The sequence below is a fragment of the Chiloscyllium plagiosum genome, unplaced genomic scaffold (genome assembly GCF_037043375.1).
Source record: "Chiloscyllium plagiosum isolate Xiang-an unplaced genomic scaffold, Cpla_swu_hap1 HiC_scaffold_48, whole genome shotgun sequence".
In the NCBI taxonomy this organism is placed as follows: Eukaryota; Metazoa; Chordata; class Chondrichthyes; order Orectolobiformes; family Hemiscylliidae; genus Chiloscyllium; species Chiloscyllium plagiosum.
In genome coordinates this window covers 13,383,270-13,400,711 of record NW_028270186.1, presented here as the reverse complement: position 1 = coordinate 13,400,711, position 17,442 = coordinate 13,383,270, and the positions used below count along the sequence as shown (strand labels likewise).

Genomic DNA, 17,442 nt, shown 5'->3' with positions numbered 1-17,442 from the left:
TTGGAAAAGACCATTTGGCTCAAATCAAACATATCTCACCAATTCTCCCAGCTCATCTTCAGCATATAGTTTGATCAATCCAATTTCTTTCATCCCTTTGTCATTCTCCAAAGATGAATTTGGCAAGATTTATCACAGTCTGAGAAAATAACCACTACAGATTCCTAATTTGACCTTTGAGTACCATAATGGCTTTAAGAGGTGTATTTTATCTTTTTTTTTGTGAAGAAAGATTGAAATCAAAGATATCAATCAGTCTGCTTCAAAGCCCACAAAATAAACAGCTTGCGAGGCCTTGGGGTTTTTTCCCTCTCAGATTGGAACAACAGAAGCAGCTTGAATGGGTGGGGTCAAGCTCTCACAGAACAAAAACTTTTAGTTTTAATTTTTCAGCAGCAGTTGTTGCTGGGGTATTGAAGCTGGGTTTGGAAACTGCAATATGTCTCTCCCTGCTACTCTCTCTCTCTCAATGTTTTCCCTTGATGTTTTTCCTCCTGGACTGGAGAATTGCCTGAGAAATAATTTTACTGAATTTGCCTTTATAAAGGGTGTGTTTATGAGATGTTACTATATTGGAACAGTAACTGTCTTGTATTTAAATATTCTATTATTCTTTCAAGTTTTTGAATAGAATTAAGTTATTCCAATTTCTTCTTTCTTTTGTTGTATTCAATGTGTATAAATAAAGTGTGTTTTGCTTCAAATCTGATAGTTTGACTAATTGAATTGCTTCAAGAGCACAACACCTAGCATTTGCCTTTAAAATAAGAAATGTTATGGTCTCAGCTATCTTCTTAATATATTTTGAGAGGATGTGGTCCAGTATGTAACATACTATCACAACATATGATCAAGTTTCCACCATTCTCCAGCAATCAAATAAAATGGTCGATCATACCTCAGCTCCTGTGACCAGTTTTATTGATTCATCTCTTGCCTTAATATTATGACCTCTCATTCTGAATTCTCCTATAACAGCATAGATTCTCTGCATTTGACCCCAATGAAGCTTTACATATTTAAGTCATTCCTGAATTGGTGTCTCATTTATATAGGGGTTGCATCACCTCCAAGGTCAATATATCCTTCCTGAGATGTACTGTCTACAACTGGACACAATGTTAAAGCATATATTTATGAAATTATTGATCAAGGATTCAATTGACCTCATGTGAGTAAATTAGAAAATCACAAAACATATCAATGTTCAAGGACTAAGAGGGAGAAAATCAATCAAAACTGTCTGCAACTTTTTCAATGTTGTCATTCATTAATAATATAACCAGCAATTTATTACCCATTCCTAGTTGCCATTGAGAAGGTGATAGTGAGCTGCCTTCTTGAACTATTATAGTTCATGTGCTGTAAGTAGATCCACAATGCTGCTTGGGAGGGAATTCCAGGTTTTTTGACTCAATGATACTGAAGGGGCAGTGATATATTTCTAAGTCAGGATAGTAAGTGGCTTGAAGGGGCAGTGATATATTTCTAAGTCAGGATACTAAGTGGCTTGAAGGGGCAGTGATATATTTCTAAGAGAAGATAGTAAGTGGCTTGTTCCCATGTATCTTTTGCCCTTATCCTTCTAGATGATTGTGATCCTAGATTTGGAAGTTGCTGTTGAAGGATCTTTGGTGAATGTGTTGACATACAGGTTATTAGAGGTGGCGAAGTGAATCCAAAAAAAAAAGCCATAAGAGACAGGCTGAATTTGGAGAGAAATAATGTTTTTTTAGAAAAAAAATCAGTGCGATAGACTTTCATCCTTCCCATTTGGGTTTAAATGTCACACAGGCGGAACATATAAAAGACTATCTGAGGATGATAACGTGCACTGTGAAAAGGAGGTTCATTTCCCAGCTAACCTAAAGTTACTCATTGGCCTGTTTCTGTGTTGTAACTTTTATGTCAGTGTCAAGCTGAGCTTCAAACAGTAGCCGAAAGCTCCAAGTTAAAGGAGTGAATTGAAGCAATTACTGGTCTCCTTGGCAGCTTTTGCAGCCTTAAAATGGACTGCTGTGAGTTGATGCTCCTATTCAGGATTTCGCTTCTTCTGCATCTGGGCCTGTGGATTTACTTTGGCAGAACAGATATGGATAATCAGCTGGGAAAGAGCACATGGGTGCACAGTAGGACTGGACATGTTCTCTGGACAGTTAATAGTTTATTTAAATCTGCTACTTTGTCTGCAATGAATGTGAAGCCATGAAGATGGGAGAAGCTTTCACGTAAGGCAAGTTTGCTGTCTCTCTGCCACTGCATTAGCTACAAGAAAGCCTTCTTTATTACAAAGCCCTTTTGCATTGCCTCTAACAGCACAAAGTTACAATAGATAAAGCCAGGTATGAGATTCCTAATTATAACAAATGTGGATTTATCTCCTCTTAGAATTCTATTCCTCTGTTATAATACAGTAATCAAGCAGAAATTCTTAGTTTAATGAGAAATTGATGGAGCAAATCTCTGCTAGACAAGAGGGGAAGTTCCTGCTGAAGTTTACCCAATAACAGGAACCCAAAACTAATGATGTACTGCACTATGGAGTGATGGGAAATGGTTCTCAATAACCACCATCTCAATGCCTGACTATGTCACAGAGTAGTGGTGCAGAGCAGAGCCCAAGCCCAACTCCCAACCCCAAGGTAAGGATAGAAACCATTAAAGCATCTTGACCAGCAGCTTTATGGGTGAAAAGGTTTCCAGTTTTAGAACTGGATCATATAGAACATTCCTCTATTCCCTACCTATCAAGTCTTCGCTGAATCTTAGTTATGGCAATAGTTTTGAAGCTGTATTTGTTTCAATAAACATTGCGTGTAGGAAAGGGTATATGTAAGGACACAGTCTGATGAGTGTGATATCTTCCCATGTCTGAATGATAAGACCACCTTGCATCATACCATCTGGGTTTACACTTCACAAAGCGGAAGCAAGGAATTTACTTTATTTTTAAAAACTCAATTATCTACTTATAATAAATAAAACTTGTTTCTATCTTGCTTTGAGTGCTAATCAAATAAATTCTGATTACTGAGAGCAAATTGCCATTATTTCACTAATTGTATTCTGCATGTGTCCACAAGCTGTCTGAAACTCTGAGGTCTGGGCTGTGGAGAGGTTCAGTTTCGCTTATTAAAAACCATCATAAATAGTGCAGCATTTCACTTGATAATCACATAACACTCAGTGCAAGCCAATTTTATACCAGAGTTGATTTGCATGCAAATATATCCACAAGTGTTGGTTTGAGGCAGATGATCAAGACTCATTACTAAATGTCAGTTGAATAAAGTTACTCCGTGAATAGTTAATTCAATCTTTTCTCGTCAAGAAAACCACAAGGTTTAATCAGAGACTTTGATAGATTACAAGGCGGATAGATTACACAGGAGGTTCTGTGGGGCCGGTTTTCCATGTTTTTTTGTGCAGTGGTATCCCATTTCCTCCCTCTGCAAAACAGCAACTATGGCTGAAGGATCAACAACTTGGTGAACGGAGCCATTTGATGTGCCTGAACCTTGTTGGTCTTCTGATGCAAAGTGTTGCCTGTGACTGAGTGTTGCAGACTTGCACATTCCAAGTTCCAAAGCTACATGCTGAGGGCTGCACTAATGCTTGGGGTAGTAGTCTCTAAAGCTCAATGGAGAAGGGACACTGTCTAGCATTCAGCTGCTATTGTATATGGATCTGCTGTGAATCATGCAAAACTCTTCAGACAGTCTTTTTCTCATAGAATGTATACGACAAATATTGGATAAATTTGTAAATATATTGAGGCATCCTACAGTGTCACATTTTGCACATTGTCACATTTGAAGTGTTTTGCACTTTCGCTAAAGTTCAATTTGAATTGTTATGGAGTTACAAATAAAGTGTACTTTCGGAAAATATAATCTCCATCTCTATGAGGAATACTTAAATATTTTTTATCCATTTATTCCCGTTGGCATGATTGGGATTGGGATCTTGGGAACTGTAAATAGGAATCTCTTGTGGCACGGTCTTTTCAAGCCCTTATCTATAGGGTGATGTAAAAGTAGGCCATGCATTTTCAGAGTGGAATTAAAGTTAGCTGTTGAAGCTTGCTACATGACAAAATGAAGGTCAGCAGTGCATTAGTATTAGTTCCGTGATTGGCATCCTAGTCTTCTGCAACACTGAATCAGGCATTGTCTGAAGCATGTAAATATATTGCTCACCAGCACTCCTGAGGATTTCTGCCGAAGAAGAATTCTTTGAGTTTAGAATCTGTGGCTTTTGCAATTATGCATTCTGAATGTGAGGTGCTAGTGCAGTGGTAATGTCATGAGGCTAGTGATTCTGAATGCCAAGCTAATGTTCTTGGAACATTGGTTCATATCCTATCATGGCAGTGGGTGAAATTTCTATTCAATAAAACAAAAGAATGCAAAGCTAGCCTAATGGCAACAATGGAACCACTGTCTCTTATTATAAGGATCATCATAGAATCCCTACAGTGTGGAAATAGGCCATTCAGTCCAACAAGTCCACACGGACTCTCTGAAGAGCAACCCACTCAGACCCATCTCCCCAAACCTATTCTTGGAATCCTGCATTTCCTATGGCTAATCCACCTAATCTACACATCCCTTGACACTGTGGGCAATTTAGCATGATCAATCCACCTAACCTGCACATCTTTGGACTGTGGGAGAAAACTCACGCAGACACGAGGAGAATGTGCAAAAACCCATTTGCTTGAATAAAGACCTTTAGGCATGGAACTCTGCATTCCTTACTCTGTCTGGCCTGGCGACTGTAGAACCACAGCAAAGTGGCTGACTTTTAACTGCCCTCTGAGCATATAGGGATCAGCAATAATTACTGACTTGGCCATTGTCACCTCTATACCATGAATGAGTAAAACAAAACCATGGAATTTGTTTGCATAATAAGGAAAAGACCTAGCTATTGGACATGAACAAAGCAAGAGCAGAGCCTCTGCAAGCCCCAAAAATCATCTTGTTGGCTTACCGAAAACAGGAAGTGCTGGAGATTGCAGTGGGTCAGGCAGCATCCATGGACAGAAAGCAAGTTAATGTTTTGAGTCGAGATGACTACCTTCCCACACTGGAGCCCATGACATGTAACATGTCCTAACCACTACACATCTCCTCCACTGCCCCAACACTCTTACAGGTCCAGGAAGAGAAATGTCTGCCAGGATCCTGTGGATTAACACAAAGGGTAGGAACTGCAGTCAGGAAGGTTGTACTAGATTTGAATGAAGGGCCGTGCAGATTCACCACAATGCTATCGGGGTTCATTTACATTGTGCAACCAGGGTGCATAGTCTAGACTTGAATTCTATTCTTTTAGAGGACTAAGGGATAACCTGAATGAGGTGTTAAAATTATTCAAAGAATTGGGTAGCATAGAAATTGGGAAAATAATGAGGAGGCATCACCTTAACAACACCAACAATTGTTTGCAGTCATAGAATGCTATTGATGTAATAAAGCTGCCAAAGACAGTCAAATAAATATCTCTCTTCAAGCCACATAAGGAGATATGAGGGCAGATACAGAGTCATAGAGACTGAGATGATTCAAGGCTTGGTCAAAGAGGCAATTTAAAGGAAACCTTTGAGAAAATTCTCACAAGAAAAGAAGGTAAATTTGAGGAAAGGTTTTGGAAGGAGATTGCAGAGACTCATACCTTGGCAACTGAAGACGTAGTCACAATGTTGGAGCACTTAAAACTGGGTGTGCTCTGGAGAGCTGAATTGGAGCACAGATATATTGAAGGTTGTGTTTCTGGAGGAGATGACAGAGGAAAAGTGGGGGTGCAAGATCGCAAAGAGTGGTGAAAAAGAGGAATGATAATTTTAAAATTAAGGTTTTGCTGCACTGGAGATCAGTGCACTTCGTGACTGCAATCTAATGAATGAACGTAGGTTGCTGTGAGGTGGAATATGAGCAGCAGAGTTTTGGATAGTCTCAAATTCATGGAGGGTGCCAATGGGATGCCGGCCAGGAATGCTTGTAATAGCCAAGTCAAAAGGCGATGGAGTCAATTGGAACTTTCAGGACTAAGATCAGTAAATTTCTATCAGGTGAAGATATCAAGGACTGTGAAGCAAGCATTCACAGGTACAGCAACAGCACAGATCAGATGTGATCTTACTGGAAGCTGACAGTACAATCCAACTCAGCCTCCTGGGCACGCACAGACTCCAGGCATCATCCAAGCTTGAAGGAAGCTGCGTGTGAACACATTTCCCCCTTTCATTTCAAGGATCATTGCTTGATGGAGGGCATTGAATGGCTTCCTCTTTATAATATTTCTTCAAGATGTGGAAGCTTCAATGTGCAACAATGGTAACACTGGGTGTGGTGGTAAAGTGGAATAGCTCACCAGTAACCAGTGTGTGGACTCACATGGGAGATAGTAAAGTGTTGTTAGGCAAGCAATAAACAGGAGAGAAGTGCCCAGATTTGACAGATGGTCTGGGAATATTGAGAAACATTTAATTTGTAGTTTGTGTGGTGTTCAGTATGCACCTCATCAAATTGCTTCACACCAGCTGGCTGGATGATTTTAAGAATGACTCCACCAGCACTTCAAATTGCATTCAACCCACAGAAATACAAATAACATGCACTTATTTGTATAGGAAGGTAACTGTGAGGCTCGTCAGAGACCTATGAGTAAGGAACTTGGCATTGCATGGCTGTCAACAAGCCTTCACCCTTTTTTCCTTATCAGGTTTCAGCCTGAAGGTGTTCTGGAGTGTAAGTTTTTTGTGGTACAGAGACAGCGTTATGTATTACAATGTAAGCTCAGTTGGCATTGACTGCTCCAATACTTGACCAGCTTTGATGCTGATTTGATGACATTTCAAAGTCCTCCTTGGCACATTCATCAATTCTCAACATTCTGTTGAGCTGATTAAATTCGCTCAGCAAGGCAGGAGTTCCAACCAGGCTGGAGAATGCATAAGACATTGATGTCACCTTTCCTTTGATACTGAAAATAATTTCTACCCCACCAATACTGACACCATTCCCTGCCCCTAATGATAATTGTTCACAAAACTGACAGCACTCTTCAAAGATAATTTATCGCCATCCCTGCTTTACTTGAACAGCTGACCTTTACTAAAGTACATCCATCGAGACTGGTAGCCATCATGATTTCACACATTTTAATTACAAAAATATATTTTATTCAAAATAAAATGTAAACAAATGTCCCAAAGCAATTCCATACTGTCTTTGCAGAACAAAAACAAATGCCACATTGGAATTTAACATTGCTCAGAGTTTCCCTGCAGTTGCAAAGCAAAGGAATTTCCTATTCCTGCAAGGAACTATTTATGCTCAGTTTGAAACAACATGATGATCTGACAACTGCGCTGACCCTCGATATACTTTGGCAGGAAGACCTAAGATGATGACCTTTCCCACTGTGCCTTGGCAGTAGCTGTTCCATACTTTAGTATGTCCCTCAGCACATCATCCTGGTCCTTGGAATTTGCCAGTCTGCAACACTCAGTCAAAATCAACTCTTTTCACTGGAAGAGCAATACGTTTTGGGTAGACCAAAGAGTGTTTTTCACTGAGTTGATTGTCTTCCACATTTACTCACATCTGAGCTTAGGTAAATTATGTGAAGGACACACAGCTGAGCCTGGTCTTGCTGAAATCGATTGTTCACAAATATACATTTACATGCATCGATGTAGAAATATATGCAGGCACATACATGAAAACAACCCATACACACACGCACATATGCACAGAAATAAACTTTACTTTCTCACAAAGGGTCCATTAAAGTAGTAATATGTCATATATTTTGTCGACACTGCCAGAGTTAATATGCATTTCTACTTAATATGCGCTACAGGCACCATCTTATCCCAAATAACAGTTCCCAGTCCAAATAAGCAATTCTGGAACCATTTCCAAAATTGCCGGTGCTTTGAATTGTCTGATATTCTTTTTAGACAGTGCAAAAGAGCACTCAAAATTAATGCCAAAACATTTCCATTCATTATTTAATTTGGAGATGGAGATTTCACCAATGTAGTACTAGTTGGATAGAAATTGATTAAGTCATATGAGACCAAAAGATCTATCCTCACACAACGTCAAACCAGTGTGACACTGAGCTGCAACAGCAGTCATTGCTGTTGAACGAGATTTATTGCAGGATCTCTGCACTAATCTATATGCAGCTCTCTAGGCTCTTAGTTCAGAAATTCTCTGCGTAAATCTCTCTAGCTCTCAATGTCTATTTCCTCCTTGAGTTGCTCCTCAAAAATGACTTATTTCACCTTTCATTCTTTGATGTCAAATGTTATTCAAAGATAACCTGTTAAACTCTTTACAAAGTTTGTTGCATTAAAACTCTCCCAAGGATGACATTTCTTTTTATTACGAGCACTCGCACACAAGATTATACTTTGAAATTCCATTCATCAGCTTAACAACAACAAACGGGCTAATGAATTCACTCCATGCTTCTAGGTTTTGAAATGTTCTGACCACTCTTGTCACCTGCACCTCTTTGTATGACAACATTTACTTGAGCGCACGTTTGAACTCCATTATCTCTTGCTCCATCTACTGCTTATGCAGGGCTGAATGACACATACAAGCTCCTTCCATTCTTCAAACTTGCTCAGACTGTTCTAGTCATCTTTATACATCTATAAGTTACAAAGTTCACAAAGTCCTACTGGGACAAAAAAGAGGAAATATTTGCCTCTCTATCCTCTTACTTCTAGGTAAATGCCCACAAATATGTTGGGTTTTCTCCTGTGCCACTGTGGCTTGGAGATAGCTTCAAGTGGATCAATTGTTATTATCATGGACTGCTGAGGGAGGCTCAACTTACTGCTTTGACTCTGTGTATGAGCTTTCTCTTCAGCTAATAAGCTTTCCCTGTCATTGCCCTGTGAAGTCAAGAGTTGGAATATTAGAAAATTGCGAAACCTTTGCTCTCTTGGCACAATTGTAGTTTAGGGTAAATTTCTAATGCATTTAATGGATATATTTGACAGAATTACCAGCACACAGAGAAGGGGTGAGACATGGAAATTGGTGAAACATAACAATTGTTGAAATGCAGAAATGGCGGAGCAAACTCAATGGGCAGAATGGCCTAATTCTGCTCCTCTGTCTTAATAGGACAAAATGGCAAGAATTCAGGTTTACAAAGAGTATCAATTCACTCAGTTAGGAAAACCAACATGTGACTTTACTTCATTTGTTTAGTGAATGCAAATTCTCAAAAGTCAAGTTGAGGTAAGGTGATCCCTTGGCCTTTTTGCCATATTTACATCATTACTGTAGAGTCACACTCCACTTGAGGCCCACCTAATTACCTCATCCCATCATACTTCTGTGTCCCTCTGAGATCTTAAGGAAAAGAGCGCCAGTAGACCAAACATCCCTGAGATTTGGCTTTCAATATAACCATGACTGAGCTTTTATCTTAAGTCATCTTTGCAACCGATTTCCTTTCTCTCTGATCCCTTTGTTTTTGTGTATGTTGAATCTATCCCAGATAGCAGATAATGGTTACAACACAGAAGGAGGCCATTGGGCCCTTCATCTCCATGCAAGCTCTCTGCTTTGAATGATCCTACGATAGAGCATGCACAGCCCTTTGTGTTAGCAAACTCAAGTTTCATTTCTCCTTATCACAATCCTGAAGGATCGGCCCCTTATCCTGAGACTGTGCTCCCAAAAGCCCCTCCCACCACCCCCACAGCCCATGTTCCAGATTCCTCAGCTGGGAGTAAACCATGTCTATCCTCTCGAGTCTCTTCAGAATCTTGCAGAACGAGATCACCTCTCATTTCTCTAACTTCCAGAGAAACTCCGGTTTCATCACAGGGGAACCTCCTGATCATGGGAGCCAATCTTGTGAACTCTTAGTAAGGCAAACATAATCCTCCGCTAGATAATGGGGAGCAAAGGTGTGCACAGTACTCCAGGTATGGACTAACTGAAGCTTTACACTATAGTAGGATTTCCCATTCCTATAAAGGCCAATCAACCATGTGCTGTCCCTCCTGTTTTCTGACCTTCTGCAACCTTTGTACTAGCGTACCCCAAGTCTTTCTCAACATCAGCAATTTCAGACAGATTTGCCTGAGAATGTGGTGGGACATATTTAACAGCAAGAACAGAGATCGCTGGTGAAACTCAGCAGGTCCAGCAACATCTGTGGGAAGAGAGCAGAGTTATCGTTTCCAGTCCAGTGACCCCAACCTGGCTATCTGGGCTAGTTAAAACAGATCATCGAGGGTACTATTAAATCAGCAAAAGTTCAGAGGAAATTTACCAGGCTGTTGCCGGGAATGGAGAGTTTGAGTTATGTGGAGAGACTGGGACTTCTGGAGTGTAGGAGTTTGAGGGCTGACCTTATAGAGGTTTTTAAACCATGAGGGGCATAGATAAAGTAAATGGCAAAAGTATTTTCCCTCGGGTGAGGGTGTTCAAAACTAGGGGGCATATTTTTAAGGTGAGAGGAGTAAGTTTTAAAAGGGACATGAGGGACAATGTTTTTTACACAGAGAGTGGTTAGTATGTGGAATGAATTTCTTGAGGAAGTGGTGGCTGTGGCTACTGTTACAATGTTCAAAAGAGATTTGGATAAGTCCACAAATAAGGAATGTTTCAATGGATATGGGCCAAGCACAGGGAGCAGGGATTAGTTTAGTTTGTAGATTATGGTTGGCATGGACTGGTTGGGCCAAATGATCTGTTTCCGTGCTGTATGACTCTATAACTATCATAAGACTGGGCCACCACTTCCTGCCAATTTCAATCCAGCAAGTGATAATCCCACCTGAAACGGCTTAAATTCATTTCATGTACAACACTACAGCTGACACACTCTAGGCTGGTTTCAAACCCAGCTAAAGGGCAAGTGGCTAACTTTTCCATCAAATCTCTGCATTCATGCCATCTTGATAACATTACAATTGGTATCATTTTTGGGTAAGGCAACTGGAGCAAACATTAGTCAAGGCTGTTGGGGTGCTGCTCAGCCACTATCTAACTGAATGTGAAATAGTTCATCAGGGAAACCTATCTTGAAAATTCTGCTTTCTGCTATATTACATCTGTATCTGTCCCTTCTATTCCTAATTTTGCTGCCTTACTCTCAGTGCCCCCTGCCACGATTGGGGTGGGAAATCAAAAAGCTGAGAATCCTACTTTGAATGAACTCCTATGAGGACATGTTTTAATATAGATACTAAGTGAGTGTCGAACATCAATCTAAAATCACTTGGCTCACAGGAAAGAGGAAGGACATGAAATACTCAATAGTAACTGGCACCTGTCATACTGCTTTCAGTTTCACTCATGAACCTTGGGTGAGGAGCAGGAAAAATAGAGATTTTATTTCCTTATATTACTTCTGTTTTTACAATCTGCTTCTTCTCCATGATTCAGGTACATGGCAATCATTCATCCGTTGAAACCAAGATTATCAGCAACAGCCACTAAGGTCGTGATTGGGGCTATCTGGGTGGTGGCGTTGTCGCTGGCCTTTCCGCAGTGCTATTACTCCACAACTGTGCAGTTCCCAGGCAGAGTGGTATGTTACGTGGAGTGGCCTGAGAATGCAGAGAATAGCACAAGCCATGAAACGACGTAAGTTCTCTTTTCACAATGTGTGATTCAGGCCTTATAATTTATCGCATCCATCAAACCCTGGCCCAAGAAAAGCATCTTGCTACATGAGTTGTGGAGGTGTGAGTGACACTCTGCTGCATCCTACTCTGTGTTTTCAGGCTACCTCACCATTAAGTGTTCTTTTTAGGAACAAATGAAGGGTAATTAAAGTAAACTAATGGCTTAAAATTTACCACCATATACAGATTGTAAATAAGGCTGACACCCATTTACAGTTGATCTATACTGAACTGAGTTGGACAAACCTCATTTAAAAGAGAGCACCCCAATATAGCAACAGCCCTTCAGCACTGCACCAGAGTGTCAGTCCAGTTCACATGTTCAAATTCTTGAGATGAGAGTTGACTCAATGAAGATGTGTTGAACCAAACTATTACTTGGACCTTTGTGAAATAATTCTGAATTTTACGAATGAGCAATTTCTCCTTTCTTGTTTTTGCATCAGGGCATGAATTGTAATAATGAGGTGAAGAGGTGAAGAATAACAGACAGAGGCATGGCTTGACTAGGTATCTTGACACTTGGTTCTAGTTAGAAAGGAGACAGACATTTGTAAGGTCGCATTCTGCGAATAAATCTAGCATTAAGTATAATATTGGTATCTAGTATCCGGCTTCATGATCTGATTGTCAAAGGGGTAAACTTTTGCTCCTACTTCAAGGTCAGAAGTAAGCTAACAGTGAACATTTGTGTTTATATCTGCAGTAATAATGCAATGAATGGGATATGTCATTCAGTATGCATCCTGATATGGCTTCACAACTTTCGCAATTTGCTGTGATGTGATTGTGTTATTTATAATTGGCTAGCCAAATAATTAAGTGGAAAGAAAGACTTTTATATATGTATGATTCCATATTTAACCTCAGGAGGTTTATAAAAAAATTATAGCCAATGAAGTACTTTATGAAGTGTTGAAGCTGCAGTAATGCAGGAAATATGGTCGTCAACTGCATCACAGCAAACTCCCACAAACAGCAAGGTGACATGTTTTCCTCATCTTAATTAAGGAATAAATATTTGCTGGGACACTAGCAGATATCTTTCCTGTTCCTCTTTGAAACAATGCTGTGGGATTTTTATATCCATCCTATAAAGCAGCAATGGCTTTGGTTAACATGTCATCCGAAATAGGCAACCACGACACTGCAGCATTTCCTCCATGGTGCACTGGATTTTCAGCTGAGATTTTGTGTTCAAGTCTCAGCTGAGATTTGAGCCCACAGCATTCTGACCCAGAAGTGAGAGTGAGAGACGCTGAGCTTGAGATTGCACGTGTGATACAGACACCAGTGTTTGTCAGGAACTGATACCTAAATGAGTTCAAAACAACAGCTGAACCTTTGACTGGATACCTCAGCCTCTTCTGAAGCATGAGCTTACTCTGTTTGTTCACTTACAAGAGCTGACTCACAAGTAACGTTTCTTTTTGAGGGTAAGGTGTCCTGATAGTCAGAGCTTAGTTATGTGTGATTGTAACACAAGAGTGTATGCTCATTTTCAGTGCTTGATAGCTATGGTTCAAGTGTATTACGGAATGCAGATTGGAATGTCTGTAAGTGAGCTCAGCTCAATCATTGATGTTCAACCAAACCTAAAATGTTCTTCATGGCATTCAGCTGGTACATGGGTGAGATTGCAGGCAAACCCCTATTCAGCACCTCATTGATCTTGCCTTGGCTCTGCTGAGCTGGGTGCTACCTGACACATTCAGAGGGTCATGTCCTACATCAGCCTGGCTATATTTTTTTCAACATGCTTGCGCACTTAGTCCCAAATCTGCCAAAATAAATAACCAATGTTGGAGTTCAAGGGGCAAGAGTAATTAGATAAATAAAAACAGATTGAAAGTAAAGTAATTGCAAAAATGGAAAGCATAGGGACCAGAGAAAAAACTAATGATCTCTCTTCTTAATTAGCTTGAGTGTTTATTTTTGCTGATTATGCTTTCTGTTTCTGTATAATGGAATTAAACATATTTGGATAGAGTTGGATCAGAATTACACTGACGGTATTTTTCAAACAGAACAATTTAGCAGAGAGACAGCCTGCAGTCATTCTATGCTGACATTAGTCCCACTTCAAAATTTGAATTAGGGAACCGAGCTTCTGTTGAAAGGCTCTTAACTGACCGTGGTCAATAGGCAGGAGGCTGGAAGAACACAGCAAGCCAGGCAGCATCAGGAGAAGCCAATGTTTTGGATGTAACCCTTCTTCAGGACTGGGGGTGGGTCTGGGGGGGAACTGCAGATAAAGGGGGTGGTGGGGGCAGGATGGTGAAGTAGGGATAGGTGAAGACAGGTAGAGGGTACGACCTGGTTGGTTAATAGGAGGAATGAATGCAGTTGGTGGCAGGGAGGAGTGGAAGGGAGGGGGAGGGGCTGGAAAGGGGGTCGGTGGATGGGAAGGGAGGTTATTTGAAATTGGAGAGCTCAATGTTGAATCCTGCGGGTTGTAGGGTGCCCAGGCAGAAAATAAGGTGCTGTTCCTCCAAAAGGAGCTGTGGTTTGTTTTGGCAATGGAGGAGGCCAAAGATGGTCATGTCGGAAATGGAGTGGTTGGGAGAATTGAAATGTGTAGCATCTGGAAAATCTGGTCGGGCCCTGCAGACCAAGATGAGATGCTCAGTGAACCATTCCCTAAGTTTACATTCAGTCTCCCCGATGCAGAGAAGATCACATCGGGAGCACCTGATGCAGTAAACTAAGTTGGAGGAGAGGCAGGTGAGAAAGGACTGTTTGGGGCTCTGGATGTAGGTGAGGAAGGTGGTGTACCAGGTTTTTGCATCCTTTCTGGTTGCAGGGGAAGGAACCTGGAGTTCGGTGACGGAGGTGGCATGAAACAAGGGCTGTCAGAGTGAGTGGTCCTTGCAGAAGACAGAGAAGGGTGGGGATGGGAAGGTGTTCTTGGTGGTGGGGTTTAGTTGGAGTTGGCGGAAGTGTTTGAGGAGGATGCGTTGGATGCGGAGATTGGGTGGGCAAGTGAGGACAACGGGGACTCTGTCTTTATTGCATTGGGAGGGGTGGGGTTTAGAGCAGTGGAGTGGGGAATGGTAGTGGTGTGGCAGAGGGCTGTCTGGATGGCGGAGAGAGAAAAAGCACATTGTTCAAAATAGGTGGACATCTGGGATGCTCGCGGGTGATATGTCTCCTTGTTCGAGCAGATGCAGCGGAGGCAGAGGAACTGGAAAATGGGATGGAGTTCTTGCAGGATAGGAGGAGGTGTAGTCCAGGTAGTTATGGGAGTCTGTAGGTTTGTAGCAGACATCCGTCTGGAGACTGCGGCCAGACATGGAAATTGAGAGGTCAAGAAAGGGGAGGGAGGTAGCTGAGATGGACCAAGTAAATTTGAGGGCGGGGTGGAAGTTGTGGACAAAGTCAATGAACTGCTCCAGTTCAGCCAGGGTACAGGACGCTGCACTGATGCAGTCCTCAATGTAACGGCAGAAGAGTTGGGGTACAGTGCCTGTGTAGGTACTGAAGAGGGACTGTTCGATATAGCTGACAAAGAGGCAGGTGTCGCTGGGAGCCACCTGGGTGCAGTGAGCAGACATCAGGGCTTGGTCAAGTTTCAGCTTGTTCATGCAGCTTGATCCCACTGGAGACTAACTGTGCTTACTGACCTCACACACAAGTCTGAGGAAGAATACTGCCACAATTTCCAGGTCTAATTACTTTAGTAATGTGTATAAGTCAGGCAGGGCTGGCATACCTCATCCTCCTGCATCAGGTAAATTTCAGATGTTCACTTCCTGCTTCACACTCAAACAGTGTTCTCTGGGCCATAAAATTTGAGTTTGTTACAATCTTATATCATTCATGCCTGAAGGCTTTAGATTACAATTCAAAATATATCATGAAAAATGTAGTGATTGTGAAATAGAATCAGAGAGTCATACGGCTGTACAGCCACAGAAACAGACCTTTCGGTCCAACTCGTCCATGCCGCCAGATACCCTAAAATAATCTAATCCCATTTACCAGCACTTGGCCCATATCCCTCTAAACCCTTCATGTTCATATTCCCATCCAGGTGCCTTTTAAATGTTCTTATTGTACCAGCCTCTACCACTTCCTCTGGCAGCTCATTCCATACACACATCAACCTCAGCAAGAAAAAAATTGCCTCTGCAGCCCCTTTCAAATAACACCCCTTTCATCTTAAACCCATGCCCTCTGGATTTGCACTCCTCCACTCTGGGGCAAAGACCTTGACTATTCACCTTATCCATGTCCCTCATGATTTTATAAACCTCTATAAGGTCCCCCCCTCAGCCTCCAATGCCCCAACCATTTATTATACCCACAATGTACAGGCTACTCTGAGTGGGACGGTGGGCAGAATTGTGCTGTGATCGAGGGAGAGGAATGTTTTCTTTATAGCTACTGCACTGTAAAGAGAAGAGAAGAAAGCAGAGTTGGAACTAAATGGGAAATGTTAATATTTCCTATTAGCTTAGGATTCCAAAAAGGTTTGACCCCTCTCAGAAAGTGATGTATGCAATTGGAAATACATGCCAGTTGTTGGAAAGAGAAAATATTGGTTTACCATTTAAGTGTACACCTCTTCTCACAACTTCAGCTGTGACAAAGCGTCTGTGCTCAAAACCTGAATACTCTCAGTCCTGTTGTGTGTTTCCAGAAACTTCTTGTTGTTTGAGAAGAAGCAAGTATACCTCAGAACAGAAAGCTGCCTAAGCTCCTGCTGCCACTGCTTTCTGTCTGTTACAGTAGCGGGTCAATGTCAATCTGGCAGCAATCTTTGTGCTTGACACTGTTTGCCTCAGTCCATCCAAATCCTAAGGCAAGCTGCTGACTTCTGTCCATTGCTGTCACCTCAGTCTGACGGGATCTGTTTTTGCCTCCTTGAGCAGACCCTGAGACTCTCAACTAAACTGTCAATCTATGTTCATTCACTTGCCTATTTTTTTTCAAATTTGTTGGTTATTGTCCCTCTGCTCAGTGTAAATCCTGTGAGGATCTATGTTCAACTCTGAAGGTTTAATATCGCCATGTGCCTCCTGTCAATCAGACACACACAATCTCTGTTCTATTTATAAATGCAGCAACAAATTCTTTATGTCCTGTCCATCTGCTCAACAATTATGGATTATTGTCGCTGCAACAGGTTTGAGACTCAAGTATTTCTTTAACTTGAGTGTATTCTGAAGAATCTCCAGAAGGCACTGCCTTTGAGAATTTCAAATTTCCTGTTCCAACAATTCTAATGACAGGTCTTTGAAATTTTGAAGACTTTAAATGCGGCAGATTTAGCAGGGAATTTGATCAGTTTGTAAACTGATGATTTATTCAAAGTATTTTATGATAATTTGAATTGATGGTACAATAAAAACATTTAAAAGGCACCTGGATGAGTATATGAATAACAAGGGTTTAGATGGATATGGGCCAAATGCTGGCAAATGGGACTAGATTAATTTAGGATATCTGGTCGGTATAGACGTGTTGGGAGTGAAAGGTCTGTTTCCATGCTGTACAACTCTTTGACTTTTTGACTCCAATTCATTATGTTTGCAAGTTAGAAACTAGTAATATGGCCTTCCCTTCAAATTAATTCTACTGCTAGCTCTCTGCTTGATGCTGTTGACTCTTTCTGGATGCAGAAGATGAAATCTGTACTCACCAACACAAGCTGCTATGTGTTACGGTGATCACCAATGCCAACATAATGGTGCCTTGTGATCACCTGATGGACAGAAACGATGTTAGAGCTACTTAAGGCTGTATCCTTGAGAAGACCA

General features: G+C 41.2%; 1 protein-coding gene across 1 annotated transcript in view; it reads left to right on the top strand.

Annotated features, from left to right (window-relative positions):
• The window catches only part of LOC122543139 (substance-P receptor-like), a 45,230-nt gene that overhangs the window by 10,851 nt on the left and 16,937 nt on the right, over positions 1-17,442 (top strand). The window contains exon 2 of the mRNA XM_043681485.2: positions 11,439-11,639. Coding sequence (XP_043537420.2) covers positions 11,439-11,639 — 201 coding nt within the window. The remainder of the gene's footprint in view (positions 1-11,438; positions 11,640-17,442) is intronic.